The sequence below is a fragment of the Phyllobates terribilis genome, unplaced genomic scaffold (genome assembly GCF_046119375.1).
Source record: "Phyllobates terribilis strain yellow unplaced genomic scaffold, ASM4611937v1 Scaffold_25__1_contigs__length_18738178, whole genome shotgun sequence".
NCBI classification, from domain to species: Eukaryota; Metazoa; Chordata; class Amphibia; order Anura; family Dendrobatidae; genus Phyllobates; species Phyllobates terribilis.
The window spans coordinates 6,850,609-6,870,076 of record NW_027362785.1 but is presented as its reverse complement, the minus strand read 5'-3'; the positions used below and the strand labels follow the sequence as shown (position 1 = coordinate 6,870,076).

The following is a 19,468-nucleotide window of genomic DNA, read 5'->3' as shown; positions in this document are numbered from 1 at the left end:
GAGATTGACAGAGAGGAGAGGCCGAGGAATAGCGGGGGGACAGGTGGATTAGTCGAGCAGCAGAGTTTATGATAGATTGGAGGGGTGCGAGAGTGTTAGAGGGGAGGCCACAGAGCAGGAGGTTGCAGTAGTCAAGGCGGGAGATGATGAGGGCGTGCACTAGTGTTTTTGCAGATTCATGGTTTAGGAATGTGCGGATCCGGGAGATATTTTTAAGTTGGAGTCGGCAGGAAGTGGAAAGGGCTTGGATATGTGGTTTGAAGGAGAGTTCCGAGTCCAGGGTTACCCCGAGGCAGCGAGCTTGGGGGACTGGGGAGAGTGGGCAGCCATTGACGTTGATAGATAGGTCAGTTGGGAGGGTTGAATGAGATGGCGGAAAGATGATGAATTCTGTTTTGTCCATGTTAAGTTTTAGAAATCTAGCAGAGACGAAGGATGAAATAGCAGACAGACATTGTGGGATTTTGGTTAATACGGAGGTGATATCGGGTCCAGAGAGGTAGATCTGTGTGTCATCAGCATAGAGGTGATAATGAAAGCCATGAGACTCTATGAGCTGTCCCAGGCCTAAGGTGTAGATGGAGAAGAGCAGGGGTCCTAGAACTGAACCTTGGGGGACACCGACAGATAGGGGGCGAGATGAAGAGGTGGTGTGTGAGTGGGAGACACTGAATGTCCGGTCTGTTAGGTATGAGGAGATCCAGGATAGGGCCAAGTCTGTGATGCCGAGAGATGAGAGAGTCTGTAGCAAGAGGGAATGGTCCACTGTGTCAAAGGCAGATGACAGGTCTAGGAGGAGGAGGACAGAGTAGTGTCGCTTAGATTTGGCGGTTAGTAGGTCGTTTGTGACTTTAGTCAGTGCAGTTTCAGTAGAATGGTGCGGTCGGAAACCAGATTGTAGGCGGTCAAAGAGGGAGCAGGAGGAGAGGTTGGAGGACAGTCAAGATGGACGTGTTGTTCCAGTAGTTTTGAGGCATAGGGGAGAAGTGATATGGGGCGATAGCTAGACACAGAGGATGGGTCAAGGGAGGGCTTTTTGAGGATGGGTGTGATTGAGGCATGTTTGAAACATGAGGGGAAGACACCAGTTGTTAGTGACAGGTTGAAGAGGTGGGCTAGGGCTGGGATGAAGATAGTGGTAAGGTTTGGGATGAGGTGGGACGGGATTGGGTCAAGTTTACAGGTGGTGAGGTGTGATTTGGAGAGTAAGGAGGAAAGTTGATCTTCAGAAATGGTGGAGAATGTAGTTTTGGAGGAGGAGGGTTGAGTAGGTGTGGGGAGGGGCTGTGGGGGCTTTAGGCAAAAGCTTTGTCTGATGGTGTCAATCTTCTGCTTGAAGAATGAGGAGAGGGAGGAGGCACTGGGGGATGGAGGAGAGAATTGAAGGTGTTGAATAGTTGTTTGGGGTTGTGGGACAGGGAGGATATGAGAGATGTGAAGTATGTTTGTTTTGCTGCAGTGAGTGTGGACTTGAAGGTAGTGAGGGACTGTTTGAATGCGATGGAGTGGGACCTTTTCTATCTACGTTCAGCAGCCCTGGAGGCCCGTCGCAGTTCTTTAGTTAGGCTGGTGTGCCAGGGTTGTCTGTTGATTGTGCGAGTCTTGGTATGCATGAGGGGGGCGACCGAATCGAGAGCTGCAGCTGTTGTGGTGTTGTACAAAGTGGCAGCAGCATCTGCATCATGTAAGGAACTAATGTCTGTAAGAGGGAGGAGGGATTCAGAGAGAGAGTGTAGGTCAAGGTGTTTGAGATTTCTACGAGGGTATTCAAGTTTGTGGAGTGGGGATTGTTGCCCCGGGGAGGAGAGAGAAGAGAATGTGAGTAGGTTGTGGTCAGAGAGAGGGAGAGGTGAGTTAGAGAGGTTAGATAGGGAACAGAGGCGGGTGAAGATGAGGTCCAGCGTGTGGCCGTCTTTGTGGGTGGGTGTGGAAGACCACTGGGTAAGACCAAAGGAGGAAGTGAGGGATAGAAGCTTAGAGGCAGCTGAGAGGGAAGTATCAATGGGGATGTTAAAGTCGCCCATGAGGATAGTGGGGATGTCAACGGAGAGGAAATGAAGGAGCCAGGTGGTGAAGTGGTCAAAGAAAGTGGTGGCTGATCCTGGGGGGCGGTAGATGACAGCCAGTTGGAGGTTGGAGGGGGAGTAGATGCGCACACAGTGCACTTCAAAAGACGGGAGAGTAATTGCGGGTGGCAGTGGGATCTGGGTGAAGGAGCAGTTTTCTGAGAGGAGGAAACCTATTCCTCCACAGTGCTTGCCGTTGGGGCGGGGGGTATGGGAGAGGTGGAATCCGCCATACGAAAGTGCAGCAGGAGAGGCTGTGTCGGAGGGGGTGAGCCAGGTTTCAGTGATTCCGAGGAAGGAAAGCTTGTTAGTGATGAAGAGATCGTGAATGTAGGAAAGTTTATTGCAGACAGAGCGAGCATTCCATAGAGCTCCTGTTAGAGGGACTGGGGAAGCGGGGGCTGGGCGGATGGGTGTAAGGTTAGAAGGGTTACGAGAGTTTGGGATAGATCGGGGGTAGGAGGTGGAAGTGAATGTAGGGATGTGGTGAGGAGGGCCAGGATTTGGAGAGATGTCGCCGGCAGTAAGGAGGAGCAGAGAAAGCGTTATTAGGTGGGAGCAGGAGAGGGCATGAGGTGGCTGTCTGTGTTTGGAGACAAAGGATTGTATGTTGTGGAATAGCTCTGAGGAGAAGGTGAGATGGGTGGGGAGAATGGAGGGAGAGATGAAGAGTTCATTACTAGGTGTAGGGATTAGGGGTGGTTGAAAGAAGTGAAGGATTAAGGGGGTGAGAGTGAAAACAAACACAAACATTGTTTACTGTGACTTAGTATCCAGGTACCTTCAGTTCACTTCAGGTTCAATTCAGGATTAATTCAAATTTCAGGCACTTCAGCTCATGGACACTTAAGCTGATATATATATATATACTGCTCTCCTCCTCTGTATGTGTGTATATATATATATATATATATACTGCTCTCCTCCTCTGTATGTGTGTATATATATATATATATATATATACTGCTCTCCTCCTCTGTATGTGTATATATATATATATATATGTGTGTATGTATGTATGTATATATATATATGTATATGTGTGTATATATATATATATATATATATATATACATACATACATACATACACTGCTCTCCTCCTCTGTGTGTGTGTAGCGCTGCTCATCTCCCGGCTGCATCTCCGTCCGGCGGTGGGGTTCCTTCTGCTGGTACCTGCCGGCTGCATCGCCGCTCAGCTCCATCCCGCAGTTGAGCCGCTAACGGCCGCCATCTTTTTTCAGAAATCCCGCGGCGCTGATTGGCCGCTGCCGGACCAATGAGCGACGCGGGATTTCCTAGACAGACAGACAGACGGGATAAGACGATATATTATATAATATATATATATATATATATATATATATATATATATATATATATATATATATATATATATATATATATGTCTCCTCCTCTGTGTGTGTGTGTGTGTGTGTGTGTATGTATGTATATATATATACTGCTCTCCTCCTCTGTGTATATACAGTACAGACCAAAAGTTTGGACACACCTTCTCATTTAAAGATTTTTCTGTATTTTCCTGACTATGAAAATTGTACATTCACACTGAAGGCATCAAAACTATGAATTAACACATGTGGAATTATATACTTAACAAAAAAGTGTGAAACAACTGAAACTATGTCTTATATTCTAGGTTCTTCAAAGTAGCCACCTTTTGCTTTGATGACTGCTTTGCACACTCTTGGCATTCTCTTGATGAGCTTCAGGAGGTAGTCACCGGAAATGGTCTTCCAACAATCTTGAAGGAGTTCCCAGAGATGCTTAGCACTTGTTGGCCCTTTTGCCTTCACTCTGCGGTCCAGCTCACCCCAAACCATCTCGATTGGGTTCAGGTCTGGTGACTGTGGAGGCCAGGTCATCTGGCGTAGCCCCCCATCACTCTGCTTGGTCAAATAGCCCTTACACAGCCTGGAGGTGTTTGGGGTCATTGTCCTGTTGAAAAATAAATGATAGTCCAACTAAATGCAAACCGGATGGAATAGCATGCCGCTGCAAGATGCTGTGGTAGCCATGCTGGTTCAGTATGCCTTCAATGTTGAATAAATCCCCATCACTGTCACCAGCTAAGCCCCCCACACCATCACACCTCCTCCTCCATGCTTCACGTTGGGAACCAGGCATGTATAGTCCATCCGTTCACCTTTTCTGCGTCGCACAAAGACACGGTGGTTGGAACCAAAGATCTCAAATTTGGACTCATCAGACCAAAGCACAGATTTCCACTGGTCTAATGTCCATTCCTTGTGTTCTTTAGCCCAAACAAGTCTCTTCTGCTTGTTGCCTGTCCTTAGCAGTGGTTTCCTAGCAGCTATTTTACCATGAAGGCCTTCTGCACAAAGTCTCCTCTTAACAGTTGTTGTAGAGATGTGTCTGCTGCTAGAACTCTGTGTGGCATTGACCTGGTCTCTAATCTGAGCTGCTGTTAACCTGCGATTTCTGAGGCTGGTGACTCGGATAAACTTATCCTCAGAAGCAGAGGTGACTCTTGGTCTTCCTTTCCTGGGTTGGTCCTCATGTGAGACAGTTTCTTTGTAACGCTTGATGGTTTTTGCAACTGCACTTGGGGACACCTTCAAAGTTTTCCCAATTTTCCGGACTGACTGACCTTCATTTCTTAAAGTAATGATGGCCACTGGTTTTTCTTTACTTAGCTGCTTTTTTCTTGCCATAATACAAATTCTAACAGTCTATTCAGTAGGACTATCAGCTGTGTATCCACCAGACTTCTGCACAACACAACTGATGGTCCCAACCCCATTTATAAGGCAAGAAATCCCACTTATTAAACCTGACAGGGCACACCTGTGAAGTGAAAACCATTTCCGGTGACTACCTCTTGAAGCTCATCAAGAGAATGCCAAGAGTGTGCAAAGCAGTCATCAAAGCAAAAGGTGGCTACTTTGAAGAATCTAGAATATAAGACATATTTTCAGTTGTTTCACACTTTTTTGTTAAGTATATAATTCCACATGTGTTAATTCATAGTTTTGATGCCTTCAGTGTGAATGTACAATTTTCATAGTCATGAAAAATCTTTAAATGAGGTGTGTCCAAACTTTTGGTCTGTACTGTGTTTGTGTGTGTGTATATCTATCTATCTATCTATCTATCTATCTATCTCCTCTGTATATGTCAGAGAAATATTGAAATTATTCTTTCACCCCCTCACCCCTCCCTTATCCACCTTTTGTCGACCACTCATCAGTACAAGAGCTGTCTCCATGTAAATCTCAGCACAAAACCCCAATTAACACACTCATGAGTAAGGCCTTGTACACAAATGCTGACAAGAGCGGTGCCACCAACCTACTTAAAATGCGAGTAGATTTCTCCTGGCAAAGGAGGGGACAATTAGACGCAGGCTTGCTATAAATCTACAGATACCTGTTGAAATTTCCTTCCCAGGACTTCAGAGAGTTTAACAAAAGTCTCCAGTCCCTTTGGATCTGAAAACGAAATAAGGAATAACCAAAGTTCCATACATCCAATAATGATGGGACCCATATTTTTAGTGGCAGTGTCAGCTAGGGAACGATAGGGATATTTTCCTGTCGCTGTAAACCCCTCCGTGGAGCTGTAGCGCAAAAGCACCAGAATGACGGGTCGCAAATACGCCATGCATGGTCTCTAAACAAAGTTAAAATCATAACAGAAAAAATGGCGTCCTTTGCCAGCTTCTGGGATCAACGAGCGATAAGTTATCCCAGAAGTTAGAGTTTTTAATAAAGACATGAAGGGTGGAGCCCAGCCCCTGTGATGTCAGCACAGGGGGTGTGTGGGTAGGTTCCCCCTAAGACATAAGAGTCCATGGAGGAGCATTTATTGCGGAAGTTATATTTAATATAGCAACGGCTCCTGTTCGATAACAGACTAATCAAACGGCGTATCTCCCCTCCACCTATATTGAATCGTCTCAGCGATCGTTTATTAAGTCTCTTCTTTAATCCTTATTATTTTTGTGTAACTGTATATTCTGTATTGTAATGTCTCCTTTTGTAACATCTTGTATATTTTTCATAACATAATATAAAATTTAATAGTTGTTTCTTTTGTTCTGTAATCTTTCCCTCCCCCAAAGCCATATACGCTACCAGAACGCAGGCGTCCGCCCAGGCCTGTATTATATTTCAAATCTGTACGGTGGTGGCAGCGAATAATAATAATAATAATTGGGCTATCATAAAGCTGACAGTGAGCGTACAGGGGACGTATATACATATTCCATCCATTGGAATCCGGAGGTGTGACGCCATACGCTCACTGCTCGCTTTCCGATTCCTAAGTAGTGAGTAGTCGCTCCCTCCACCCTCCCTTATCCTGCCTGGTGGTCTCCCTTATCCTCCTCTCCTCTTCCAGGCCTCCTTCCTCCTCTCCTACCATTATGGCCGCTGACGGTTCGGAGCGAGATTATGACGGGGGGCCGGAGACCATGTCCTGCGCCTACATCCTGGAGTCATTCTCTGAGAGCGTGGAGACCCGAGATCTGATCCTCAGCCTGCGGGACATGTGTGAGGAGCTCGTCAGCAGGGAGGTCTGCACACAGAGGTTCATAGGTGAGCGGCCTGTGCGGAAACCATCAGCAGGTAGACAGCGGACAGATGTGGCGCTAATTCTGCACTTTCCTGTTATTTTGCAGTGATAATGGATGCCTACCAGGAGCAGCCGCACCTCTTGGACCCGCATCTGCGTAAGTGCAGCCTTCTCATTAATCGCTGTGTGCAGAGCTCACCCCCAGGGGGCAGCAGAGTCGTGTGCATGGACAGCTGCTCCTCCAGAGCTCACCACCGGGGGGGCAGCAGAGTAGTGTGCACTGACAGCTGCTCCTCCAGAGCTCACCACTGGGGGGGCAGCTGAGTAGTGTGCACTGACAGCTGCTCCTCCAGAGCTCACCACCGGGGGGCAGCAGAGTAGTGTGCACTGACTGCTGCACCTCCAGAGCTCACCACCGGGGGGCAGTAGAGTAGTGTGCACTGACTGCTGCACCTCCAGAGCTCACTACCGGGGGGCAGTAGAGTAGTGTGCACTGACTGCTGCACCTCCAGAGCTCACTACCGGGGGGCAGCAGAGTAGTGTGCACTGACTGCTGCACCTCCAAAGCTCACCACCGGGGGGCAGCAGAGTAGTGTGCACTGACTGCTGCACCTCCAGAGCTCACCACCGGGGGGGCAGCAGAGTAGTGTGCACTGACAGCTGCACCTCCAGAGCTCACCACCGGGGGGGCAGCAGAGTAGTGTGCACTGACAGCTGCTCCTCCAGAGCTCACCACCGGGGGGGCAGCAGAGTAGTGTGCACTGACTGCTGCTCCTCCAGAGCTCACCACCAGGGGGCAGCAGAGTAATGTGCACTGACTGCTGCTCCTCCAGAGCTCACCACCAGGGGGCAGCAGAGTAGTGTGCACTGACCCCCGTTCTCTCTTCTCTTGCAGAGTGGATGCTGGATCTGCTGCTGGACGTGGTGCGAGACCGCAGCTCCCCGCCCGTCCTCCTACATCTGGCCTTTAAGTTCCTTTATATCATTTCTAAGGTAACTTGTGACGTGCACAATGGTTTTTTCAGGGTGTTTTGATGATGCAAAGCTGTAAACCCTCCGCTGTGCCTTAAAGAGGACGTATCACCTGCACATATATTAGCGTATATCATAGTAAGGAGACTCTTTTTTACATGTGTTTTTTGATGCGTTTTTGGAGCTAAATAAAGTTATTTGGTGGGACATTGCTTAAGCTCTTGGATTTCCGTCAGAACTGGGGTGAGTATATTGGTTTATTTAAATGATTAAAGAATGCGTCTGTTGTATTTTAAATAAAGTGTTTGCTCTGTGTCTGTGTGTTTTATTTAACTCTTTTACTTTACTTTAATTAGGTTTGGTCTGACACCTTGACATCACCAAACAAAAGAGCTGGGTGTCAGCTAGTCCCATTCCCCTATTCTTCATTAGCGTTTCTGTTCATGTAATTTATGCAGCTGCTGTGAGCCGGTATTTTTAGTCTGGGAAGGTGCCATTTGCAAACATTTTCCCTGGCCATAATTAACATTTCACCGCTGGTTCCTTAGCCACTACATCCCCCGATCAGCACTCAGCAGCACTTTGGACACAACTGATGAGTTTGGGTACGTCGCCCCGATCAAGAGCCGCTGCAGGTTTGACGCTGCGTGTATATACAGCGTCAAACCTGCAGCGTCCAGATGTTGCAGCATAGTGGATGGGATCTCTAGAAACCCCATGTCCACTATGCGTGCATCAGAGGCTGAGGATCACCCGTGGACAGTGACATGCGGCGCGTCTTTCAGGACCGAAGCATGTCAAATTCTCTTGCAGAGTCGCTAGTCTGTGCAACAGAAATTTGATCACTAGAAAGTATTGAATGCGGTAAATCCGCATGGTTCAGTGAACACTTGTGGATTTACCTGCATTCAATAGAATGCAACGTTTTGGACACAGAAAGAATTCTCGTCCAAAGCGCTGCTACGTCTGGATCGTGGGCACAGAGCCTAAATTTTTTTTTTTAAAAGAATGGCGTGGGCTCCCGTCTCATTTTTTTTATAACCAGCAGAGGGGAAGCTGACTGCTGGGGGCTGATATTAATAGCCGGGGAAGGGGCCATTAGCCAACATTGTTCCCTGGCTATTAATATCAGCTCAAAGCTGTTTGTTTAGCCTTTACTGGCTAGATTACAGGGGGACCCCAGAAAAAATTGACATGGGGTCCCCCTATAAAATCTAACCAGCAAAGGCTAAACTAGACAGCTGCGGGCTGATATTAATAGCCAGGGAAGGAGCCATGAATACTAGCCCCCTTCGCGGCTATTACAATCACCCCTCAGCAGTCCCAGAAATTGTGCATACATAAGATGCGCCTAATCTGGCGCTTAGCCTCGCTTTTCCCACTGCCCTGTAGGGTAATCACTGATGTCACTGCTGTAGAAGACAGCAATGTATACTGCCAGGGGTGTAAAATCACCCCCTGTCAGTATACATGCTGCTGCAGGAGGTCAAAAAAACATCGCTGAAACGCATGAAAACCATATCGTGTGCACATAGCCTAACTCCGGTCAGGACGCACACTGACTACTCAGTGCTGGACTTGTAGAGGGATTCGGTTGGTCGGCGCCCTGGCTGGCACTGTACTGTACATGCTGAGCACTACCGACAGGAATAAATGGTGTCTACTGCACGGCATAAGCTTTTCCAGTCCATGGGCCTAGAGTCTGACTAAGGCCGGGTCACACTGCCGTATAACACAGCTGCGGGTTATGCGATAAAACATCACATAGCACTCGGACCAGTGTTACTCCATGGAGCAGCTCAGATCTGCCATTTTTTTCATGCCATTTTGGCACGAGAGAACAATCGCAGCGTGACTCGGTTCACACGCACCAAACAAGTCTATGGGTGCTTGTGAAACATTGGACTGCACACTTGGACGTCATCCCGATATACGCTGAGACAGGCAATGGAAGAGATGGAGAAATTACTTTCTCAGTCTCCTCCACACCTGTACTGTGATTCTCATGCACATTCTCCCGGAGCACAGGACACGGACACTTGGCTCATGCTAGCAGCAGAGCTGGAGCCAAGTGTCATTAGCATTTCACACTCAATGCTCTAACATTGGTTGCTATATGCTTGTTTGATTCCAGCCTTATGCATTGACTGCAGCAATACTGATGAGCACTCAGTGCCGGACTGATAGAGGGAATCCGTCAACCAACCAAGGGCTGAGCATTGCTCAGCATATGCAGTATAGGTGCAAACTGACTTGACTTCTGCGCCAATTTCTCAGTGCTTTGCTTGTGGAGGGATTCCCTGAGGGAATCTCTCTACCAGTCCAGTGCTGATCAGTGTAATAAGGGCTGAGCATTGCTCAGCATATGCAGTATAGGTGCAAACTGACTGCTGTGCTAATTTCTCAGTGCTTTGCTTGTGGAGGGATTCCCTGAGGGAATCTCTCTACCAGTCCAGTGCTGATCAGTGTAATAAGGGCTGAGCATTGCTCAGCATATGCAGTATAGGTGCAAACTGACTTCTGTGCTATTTTCTCAGTGCTTTGCTTGTGGAGGGATTTCCTGAGGGAATCTCTCTACCAGTCCAGTGCTGATCAGTGTAATAAGGGCTGAGCATTGCTCAGCATATGCAGTATAGGTGCAAACTGACTTCTGCGCCAATTTCTCAGTGCTTTGCTTGTGGAGGGATTCCCTGAGGAATCTCTGTGCCAGTCCAGTGCTGATCAGTGTAATAAGGGCTGAGCATTGCTCAGCATATGCAGTATAGGTGCAAACTGACTTCTGTGCTAATTTCTCAGTGCTTTGCTGGTGGAGGGATTCCCTGAGGGAATCTCTCTACCAGTCCAGTGCTGATCAGTGTAATAAGGGCTGAGCATTGCTCAGCATATGCAGTATAGGTGCAAACTGACTTCTGCGCCAATTTCTCAGTGCTTTGCTTGTGGAGGGATTCCCTGAGGAATCTCTGTGCCAGTCCAGTGCTGATTGCTCATCATCGACACAGCAGTCAGTCGACACCCTGGTCGGCACAGCGAGAGGGCTAAAACTGTATATGGTGAGTGCTTCTGACATGAATAAGTGGTATCTCCAAAATCGGAACTTTGACGCATGCTTGTAAGCAGAGCCTGCATCTTTCCCTGCAGATGATGGCTGAATTCTTCATCATCTGCCTCTAGCAGCCGACAGCAGCTGTTAACATGTTAAATCCCGCTGTCAATCTCTCTTAGATTAATCCAATCAGTAAATGTGTAACTCGAAAAAAAAACGGAATGACGTTTTTTTGGCCACTGCAATAAACTCCAAACTCCACTATGGTGAAGACCAAAGAGCTGTCGAAGGACACCAGAAACAGCATTGTAGCCCCGCACCAGGCTGGGAAGACTGAATCTGCCATAGGCAAGCAGCTTGGTGTGAAGAAATCAACTGTAGGAGCAATCATTAGATAATGGAAGACATACAAGAACCACTGATAATCTCCCTCGATCGGGGGCTCCACACAAGATCTCACCTCGTGGGGTCAAAATGATCTCAAGAACGGTGAGTAAAAATCCCAGAACCACACGGGGGGAGGACCTAGTGAATGACCTGCAGAGAGCTGGGACCAACGTTACACAGGCTACCATCAGTAACACACTACCCTGCCAGAGACTCGGATCCTGCAGTGCCAGACGTGTCCTCCTGCTTAAGCCATTACATGTCCGGGCCCATCTCAGAGCATTTGGATGATGCAGAAGAGTATTGGGAGAATGTCATATGGTCAGATGAGAGCAAAGTAGAACTGTTTGAAACTCGTAGTGTTTGGAGAAGAAAGAATGCTGAGTTTCATCCAAAGAACACCATACCTACAGTGAAGCGTGAGGGAGGCAACATCATGCTTTGGGGCTGTTTCTCTGCCAAGGGACCAGGACGACTGATCCATGTACATGAAAGAATGAATGGGGCCATGTATCGTGAGATTTTGAGTGCAAACCTCCTTCCATCAGCAAGGGCATTGAAGATGAAACGTGGCTGGGTCTTCCAGCATGACAATGATCCCAAGCACACCGCCAGGACAACGAAGGAGTGGCTTTGTAAGAAGCATTTCAAGGTCCTGGAGTGGTACTTTTTTCCCCCTCCTGCTCCCTGTACCTGTGTGAGGTCAGGGGAGGAGGCAGCAGCTCACAGACATGGAGCAGAGCCGTCAGCAATGCAGGCAGTGTGGGGTTCCCCTGGAGGTCCGATCTGACTTAGGGGCTCCGGCCGTGCAGAGGGGTCTTTCTCAGGTTTGGTAGAAACTTTGCTTAGGAGATTGATGTGAAATTGTTAATAATATTACATCAGCTTTTAATATAAATAATACAAACGTTAGTGACAGGTTCGCTTTAAGCTGCATTTTAGGCCTGCCTGCAGTCACCACTAGGGGGAGCTCTCTGCTTGTGATCTCCATGCCGTTAGCTCCCTCTGGTGGTGACTACACGAATATGAATCGCGAGCGCAGGGTCCCAGAATCCCCTGACGATGGTGTATATGATTATTGGTGCCGCTGTAGTGACGGCGTGTGTCCCGCCAGGTCCGGGGGTATAAGATCTTCCTGCGCCTCTTCCCCCATGAGGTGGTGGACGTCCATCCGGTGCTGGAGATGATCTCAGTGCAGAACCCGGCGGACCACGAGGTGAGTGAGCAGAGCCGCCACCGGGGCGAGAGGTGCCCCGTAATCTGTATGAGGCGTACAGGAACCAAGACCTCCCTCATCCTATGCTGGGGGAGTGCGGGACCCGTGTCGACGCTTGGGGGGAGTGCGGGACCCGTAGTGACGCTTGGGGGGGAGTGCGGGACCCGTAGTGACGCTTGGGGGGGAGTGCGGGACCCGTAGTGACGCTTGGGGGGGAGTGCGGGACCCGTAGTGACGCTTGGGGGGGAGTGCGGGACCCGTAGTGACGCTTGGGGGGGAGTGCGGGACCCGTAGTGACGCTTGGGGGGGAGTGCGGGACCCGTAGTGACGCTTGGGGGGGAGTGCGGGACCCGTAGTGACGCTTGGGGGGGAGTGCGGGACCCGTAGTGACGCTTGGGGGGGAGTGCGGGACCCGTAGTGACGCTTGGGGGGGAGTGCGGGACCCGTAGTGACGCTTGGGGGGGAGTGCGGGACCCGTAGTGACGCTTGGGGGGGAGTGCGGGACCCGTAGTGACGCTTGGGGGGGAGTGCGGGACCCGTAGTGACGCTTGGGGGGGAGTGCGGGACCCGTAGTGACGCTTGGGGGGGAGTGCGGGACCCGTAGTGACGCTTGGGGGGGAGTGCGGGACCCGTAGTGACGCTTGGGGGGGAGTGCGGGACCCGTAGTGACGCTTGGGGGGGAGTGCGGGACCCGTAGTGACGCTTGGGGGGGAGTGCGGGACCCGTAGTGACGCTTGGGGGGGAGTGCGGGACCCGTAGTGACGCTTGGGGGGGAGTGCGGGACCCGTAGTGACGCTTGGGGGGGAGTGCGGGACCCGTAGTGACGCTTGGGGGGGAGTGCGGGACCCGTAGTGACGCTTGGGGGGGAGTGCGGGACCCGTAGTGACGCTTGGGGGGGAGTGCGGGACCCGTAGTGACGCTTGGGGGGGAGTGCGGGACCCGTAGTGACGCTTGGGGGGGAGTGCGGGACCCGTAGTGACGCTTGGGGGGGAGTGCGGGACCCGTAGTGACGCTTGGGGGGGAGTGCGGGACCCGTAGTGACGCTTGGGGGGGAGTGCGGGACCCGTAGTGACGCTTGGGGGGGAGTGCGGGACCCGTAGTGACGCTTGGGGGGGAGTGCGGGACGTATAATGACGCTGGGGGTGCGGGGTGACGCCCCTATTCCTGGTCACGCTCTCACCCTGTGTTCGCCCTCAGAGCTGGGAGTCTCGGTACACGCTGCTGCTCTGGCTGTCTATGACGTGTCTCATACCCTTTGATCTCTCTCGTCTGGATGGAAACCTCAGTGCTGAGGGCGGGATCCGGCGATCTACTATGGATCACATCCTGGAGGTCGCTCAGGTCTGTGCTTCACCGTCTCCTGTCTACTCGCTGACGGCCCCTCGTCTGCCCTCACCACGCGCTCGCCGACGGCCCCTCGTCTGCCCTCACCACGCGCTCGCCGACGGCCCCTCGTCTGCCCTCACCGCGCGCTCGCCGTCGGCCCCTCGTCTGCCCTCACCGCGCGCTCGCCTGCGGCCCCTCGTCTGCCCTCACCGCTCGCTCGCCGGCGGCCCCTCGCCTGCCCTCACCGCTCGCTCGCCTGCGGCCCCTCGTCTGCCCTCACCGCTCGCTCGCCTGCGGCCCCTCGCCTGCCCTCACCGAGCGCTCGCCGGCGGCCCCTCGCCTGCCCTCACCGCGCGCTCGCCTGCGGCCCCTCGTCTGCCCTCACCGCTCGCTCGCCGCCGGCCCCTCGTCTGCCCTCACCGCGCGCTCGCCGACGGCCCCTCGTCTGCCCTCACCGCGCGCTCGCCGTCGGCCCCTCGTCTGCCCTCACCGCGCGCTCGCCGTCGGCCCCTCGTCTGCCCTCACCGCGCGCTCGCCTGCGGCCCCTCGTCTGCCCTCACCGCTCGCTCGCCGGCGGCCCCTCGCCTGCCCTCACCGCTCGCTCGCCTGCGGCCCCTCGTCTGCCCTCAACGCTCGCTCGCCTGCGGCCCCTCGCCTGCCCTCACCGAGCGCTCGCCGGCGGCCCCTCGCCTGCCCTCACCGCGCGCTCGCCTGCGGCCCCTCGCCTGCTCTCACCGCGCGCTCGCCTGCGGCCCCTCGTCTGCCCTCACCGCTCGCTCGCCGGCGGCCCCTCGCCTGCCCTCACCGAGCGCTCGCCGGCGGCCCCTCGCCTGCCCTCACCGCGCGCTCGCCGGCGGCCCCTCGCCTGCCCTCACCGCGCGCTCGCCGGCGGCCCCTCGCCTGCCCTCACCGCGCGCTCGCCGGCGGCCCCTCGCCTGCCCTCACCGCGCGCTCGCCGGCGGCCCCTCGCCTGCCCTCACCGCGCGCTCGCCGGCGGCCCCTCGCCTGCCCTCACCGCGCGCTCGCCGGCGGCCCCTCGCCTGCCCTCACCGCGCGCTCGCCGGCGGCCCCTCGCCTGCCCTCACCGCGCGCTCGCCTGCGGCCCCTCGCCTGCCCTCACCGCGCGCTCGCCGGCGGCCCCTCGCCTGCCCTCACCGCGCGCTCGCCGGCGGCCCCTCGCCTGCCCTCACCGCGCGCTCGCCGGCGGCCCCTCGCCTGCCCTCACCGCGCGCGCTCGCCGGCGGCCCCTCGCCTGCCCTCACCGCGCGCGCTCGCCGGCGGCCCCTCGCCTGCCCTCACCGCGCGCGCTCGCCGGCGGCCCCTCGCCTGCCCTCACCGCGCGCGCTCGCCGGCGGCCCCTCGCCTGCCCTCACCGCGCGCGCTCGCCGGCGGCCCCTCGCCTGCCCTCACCGCGCGCGCTCGCCGGCGGCCCCTCGCCTGCCCTCACCGCGCGCGCTCGCCGGCGGCCCCTCGCCTGCCCTCACCGCGCGCGCTCGCCGGCGGCCCCTCGCCTGCCCTCACCGCGCGCGCTCGCCGGCGGCCCCTCGCCTGCCCTCACCGCGCGCTCGCTGACCGTCCCTTTCTCTTGCAGTCCTACCTGCTGGTCAGTGACAAGTCTCGGGACGCCGCGGCCGTGCTGGTCTCTACGTAAGTTTGGACGCTCAGGGACCGGTTCCCTGTAATGACCCCAGGATTTGTCCTCAGTATCGGGGGGCTCTCAGGGGTCACCAGTCAGCTCTGTGCACTGTGTAGTGGCCGTTCTTGGTACTGCAACTCATTTGCTACTGAAGTAAATGTGATGTGACCTGGAGTACCGAGAATGGCCACTACACGGTGGATGGCGCTACAGTTACTCGGCTCTGTATACTGTGCACATCCGGCCCCCCGGGACCCCTCATTATTGCTGTTCTCTCACCCGTCGTTATGTCCCGCAGGTTTATCACCCGCCCAGACGTGAAGCAGAAGAGGATGGCCGACTTCTTAGACTGGTCTCTCGCTACGTTATCCAAAGCTTCCTACCTGACCATCGAGGGGACCATCGCCATGGACGGGATCCTGCAGGCCCTGGTGAGTGCCCCCCCCGGACTATAACTCCCAGTGTGGGCTCCGATCTGCAGATTGTTCTTCCACCAGAGGGCGCTGCTGTAATTCTGCAGACAGATCCGTGCACTATGACGTTCTCCCACCAGAGGGCGCTGCTCTTCTGCAGACAGATCCGTGCACTATGACGTTCTCCCTCCAGAGGGCGCTGCTGTAATTCAGCAGACAGATCCGTGCATTATGACGTTCTCCCTCCAGAGGGCGCTGCTCTTCTGCAGACAGATCTGTGCACTATGACGTTCTCCCTCCAGAGGGCGCTGCTCTTCTGCAGACAGATCCGTGCACTATGACGTTCTCCCTCCAGAGGGCGCTGCTGTAATTCAGCAGACAGATCCGTGCACTATGACGTTCTCCCTCCAGAGGGCGCTGCTCTTCTGCAGACAGATCTGTGCACTATGACGTTCTCCCTCCAGAGGGCGCTGCTCTTCTGCAGACAGATCCGTGCACTATGACGTTCTCCCTCCAGAGGGCGCTGCTGTAATTCAGCAGACAGATCCGTGCATTATGACGTTCTCCCTCCAGAGGGCGCTGCTGTAATTCTGCAGACAGATCCGTGCACTATGACGTTCTCCCTCCAGAGGGCGCTGCTGTAATTCTGTAGACAGATCCATGCACTATGACGTTCTCCCTCCAGAGGGCGCTGCTGCTCTTCTGCAGACAGATCCGTGCACTATGACGTTCTCCCTCCAGAGGGCGCTGCTCTTCTGCAGACAGATCCGTGCACTATGACGTTCTCCCTCCAGAGGGCGCTGCTCTTCTGCAGACAGATCCGTGCACTATGACGTTCTCCCTCCAGAGGGCGCTGCTCTTCTGCAGACAGATCCGTGCACTATGACGTTCTCCCTCCAGAGGGCGCTGCTCTTCTGCAGACAGATCCGTGCACTATGACGTTCTCCCTCCAGAGGGCGCTGCTGTAATTCTGCAGACAGATCCGTGCACTATGACGTTCTCCCTCCAGAGGGCGCTGCTGCTCTTCTGCAGACAGATCCGTGCACTATGACGTTCTCCCTCCAGAGGGCGCTGCTCTTCTGCAGACAGATCCGTGCACTATGACGTTCTCCCTCCAGAGGGCGCTGCTCTTCTGCAGACAGATCCGTGCACTATGACGTTCTCCCTCCAGAGGGCGCTGCTGCTCTTCTGCAGACAGATCCGTGCACTATGACGTTCTCCCTCCAGAGGGCGCTGCTCTTCTGGAGACAGATCCGTGCACTATGACGTTCTCCCTCCAGATGGCGCTGCTGTAATTCTGCAGACAGATGCGTGCACTATGACGTTCTCCCTCCAGAGGGCGCTGCTCTTCTGCAGACAGATCCGTGCACTATGACGTTCTCCCTCCAGAGGGCGCTGCTGTAATTCTGCAGACAGATGCGTGCACTATGACGTTCTCCCTCCAGAGGGCGCTGCTCTTCTGCAGACAGATCCGTGCACTATGACGTTCTCCCTCCAGAGGGCGCTGCTCTTCTGCAGACAGATCCATGCACTATGACGTTCTCCCTCCAGAGGGCGCTGCTGCTCTTCTGCAGACAGATCCATGCACTATGACGTTCTCCCTCCAGAGGGCGCTGCTCTTCTGCAGACAGATCCATGCACTATGACGTTCTCCCTCCAGAGGGCGCTGCTGCTCTTCTGCAGACAGATCCGTGCACTATGACGTTCTCCCTCCAGAGGGCGCTGCTCTTCTGCAGACAGATCCGTGCACTATGACGTTCTCCCTCCAGAGGGCGCTGCTCTTCTGCAGACAGATCCGTGCACTATGATGTTCTCCCTCCAGAGGGCGCTGCTCTTCTGCAGACAGATCCGTGCACTATGACGTTCTCCCTCCAGAGGGCGCTGCTGCTCTTCTGCAGACAGATCCATGCACTATGACGTTCTCCCTCCAGAGGGCGCTGCTCTTCTGCAGACAGATCCGTGCACTATGACGTTCTCCCTCCAGGTGGCGCTGCTCTTCTGGAGACAGATCCGTGCACTATGACGTTCTCCCACCAGAGGGCGCTGCTCTTCTGCAGACAGATCCATGCACTATGACGTTCTCCCACCAGAGGGCGCTGCTCTAATGCAGACAGATCCGTGCACTATGACGTTCTCCCTCCAGAGGGCGCTGCTCTTCTGCAGACAGATCCGTGCACTATGACGTTCTCCCTCCAGAGGGCGCTGCTCTTCTGCAGACAGATCCGTGCACTATGACTTTCTCCCTCCAGAGGGCGCTGCTCTTCTGCAGACAGATCCGTGCACTATGACGTTCTCCCTCCAGAGGGCGCTGCTCTTCTGCAGACAGATCCGTGCACTATGACGTTCTCCCTCCAGAGGGCGCTGCTCTTCTGCAGACAGATCCGTGCACTATGACGTTCTCCCTCCAGAGGGCGCTGCTCTTCTGCAGACAGATCCGTGCACTATGACGTTCTCCCTCCAGAGGGCGCTGCTCTTCTGCAGACAGATCCGTGCACTATGACGTTCTCCCTCCAGAGGGCGCTGCTCTTCTGCAGACAGATCCGTGCACTATGACGTTCTCCCTCCAGAGGGCGCTGCTCTTCTGCAGACAGATCCGTGCACTATGACGTTCTCCCTCCAGAGGGCGCTGCTCTTCTGCAGACAGATCCGTGCACTATGATGTTCTCCCTCCAGAGGGCGCTGCTCTTCTGCAGACAGATCCGTGCACTATGACGTTCTCCCTCCAGAGGGCGCTGCTGCTCTTCTGCAGACAGATCCATGCACTATGACGTTCTCCCTCCAGAGGGCGCTGCTCTTCTGCAGACAGATCCGTGCACTATGACGTTCTCCCTCCAGGTGGCGCTGCTCTTCTGGAGACAGATCCGTGCACTATGACGTTCTCCCACCAGAGGGCGCTGCTCTTCTGCAGACAGATCCGTGCACTATGACGTTCTCCCTCCAGAGGGCGCTGCTCTTCTGCAGACAGATCTGTGCACTATGACGTTCTCCCTCCAGAGGGCGCTGCTCTTCTGCAGACAGATCCGTGCACTATGACGTTCTCCCTCCAGAGGGCGCTGCTGCTCTTCTGCAGACAGATCCGTGCACTATGACGTTCTCCCTCCAGAGGGCGCTGCTCTTCTGCAGACAGATCCGTGCACTATGACGTTCTCCCTCCAGAGGGCGCTGCTCTTCTGCAGACAGATCCGTGCACTATGACTTTCTTCCACCAGATGGCGCCGCTCTCTTTCCTCAGCTTTATGTAATGTGATCAGGACCTCAGATTTGGAAGCCTCACCCCCCCCCACCCCTTTCCTGGAGTCCATTAACCCTGTAGGGCAGCATTAACCCCTTCCTCCCCTGCCGCCGGCTTGCGTCACGCAGCGACCTGCTGCTCCCGTCCTGTCACCTTTCCATAATCCGATAATCCCTCCTTTTAGGGTTTGGCCGCCCGGTCACCTGCTCATTAGTCTGAAGCGATACTCCGCTTAAGTAACACTGAAACCGGGGCCGGGCCGGGCCGTGCCTCGCAGCCATGACTTACAGCGCGGGCGGCTCCTGCCGTCTCCTAATCCGGCGCCCGGTAATCCAGAAAGTCTCATTCGTTCCCGCGTGAGGTCTCCTGTGAGATCTGAGGACCCCCCTAGTCGGCAGATGAGGGTCCAAATAAATGCCTCTTACAGCTGAGGGTTCGTCGCAGTATCGCACCTCGCTCAGAGTTTCCTGTCGGGACTCGTACGGCAGCCATACACCTGTCAGCGGCAGCCGTACAGGTGCGCTCCACCTGTGGGGGTCTGAAGGTGCCCCCGCTGTCGCACGTCAGGGGCCCCCCGGGCCTCGGAACGCCCGCCTCTTACGTGACACGGATGCCATCATC

At 54.4% G+C, this 19,468-nt stretch overlaps 1 protein-coding gene across 1 annotated transcript in view; it reads left to right on the top strand.

The window, feature by feature from the left end:
* TBCD (tubulin folding cofactor D) overlaps nucleotides 1–19,468 on the top strand; it is a 232,762-nt gene that overhangs the window by 9,457 nt on the left and 203,837 nt on the right. The window contains exons 2-8 of the mRNA XM_073660419.1: nucleotides 6,449–6,645; nucleotides 6,729–6,779; nucleotides 7,518–7,615; nucleotides 12,139–12,240; nucleotides 13,438–13,581; nucleotides 15,158–15,213; nucleotides 15,501–15,633. Coding sequence (XP_073516520.1) covers nucleotides 6,474–6,645; nucleotides 6,729–6,779; nucleotides 7,518–7,615; nucleotides 12,139–12,240; nucleotides 13,438–13,581; nucleotides 15,158–15,213; nucleotides 15,501–15,633 — 756 coding nt within the window. The 5' untranslated portion in view covers nucleotides 6,449–6,473. The remainder of the gene's footprint in view (nucleotides 1–6,448; nucleotides 6,646–6,728; nucleotides 6,780–7,517; nucleotides 7,616–12,138; nucleotides 12,241–13,437; nucleotides 13,582–15,157; nucleotides 15,214–15,500; nucleotides 15,634–19,468) is intronic.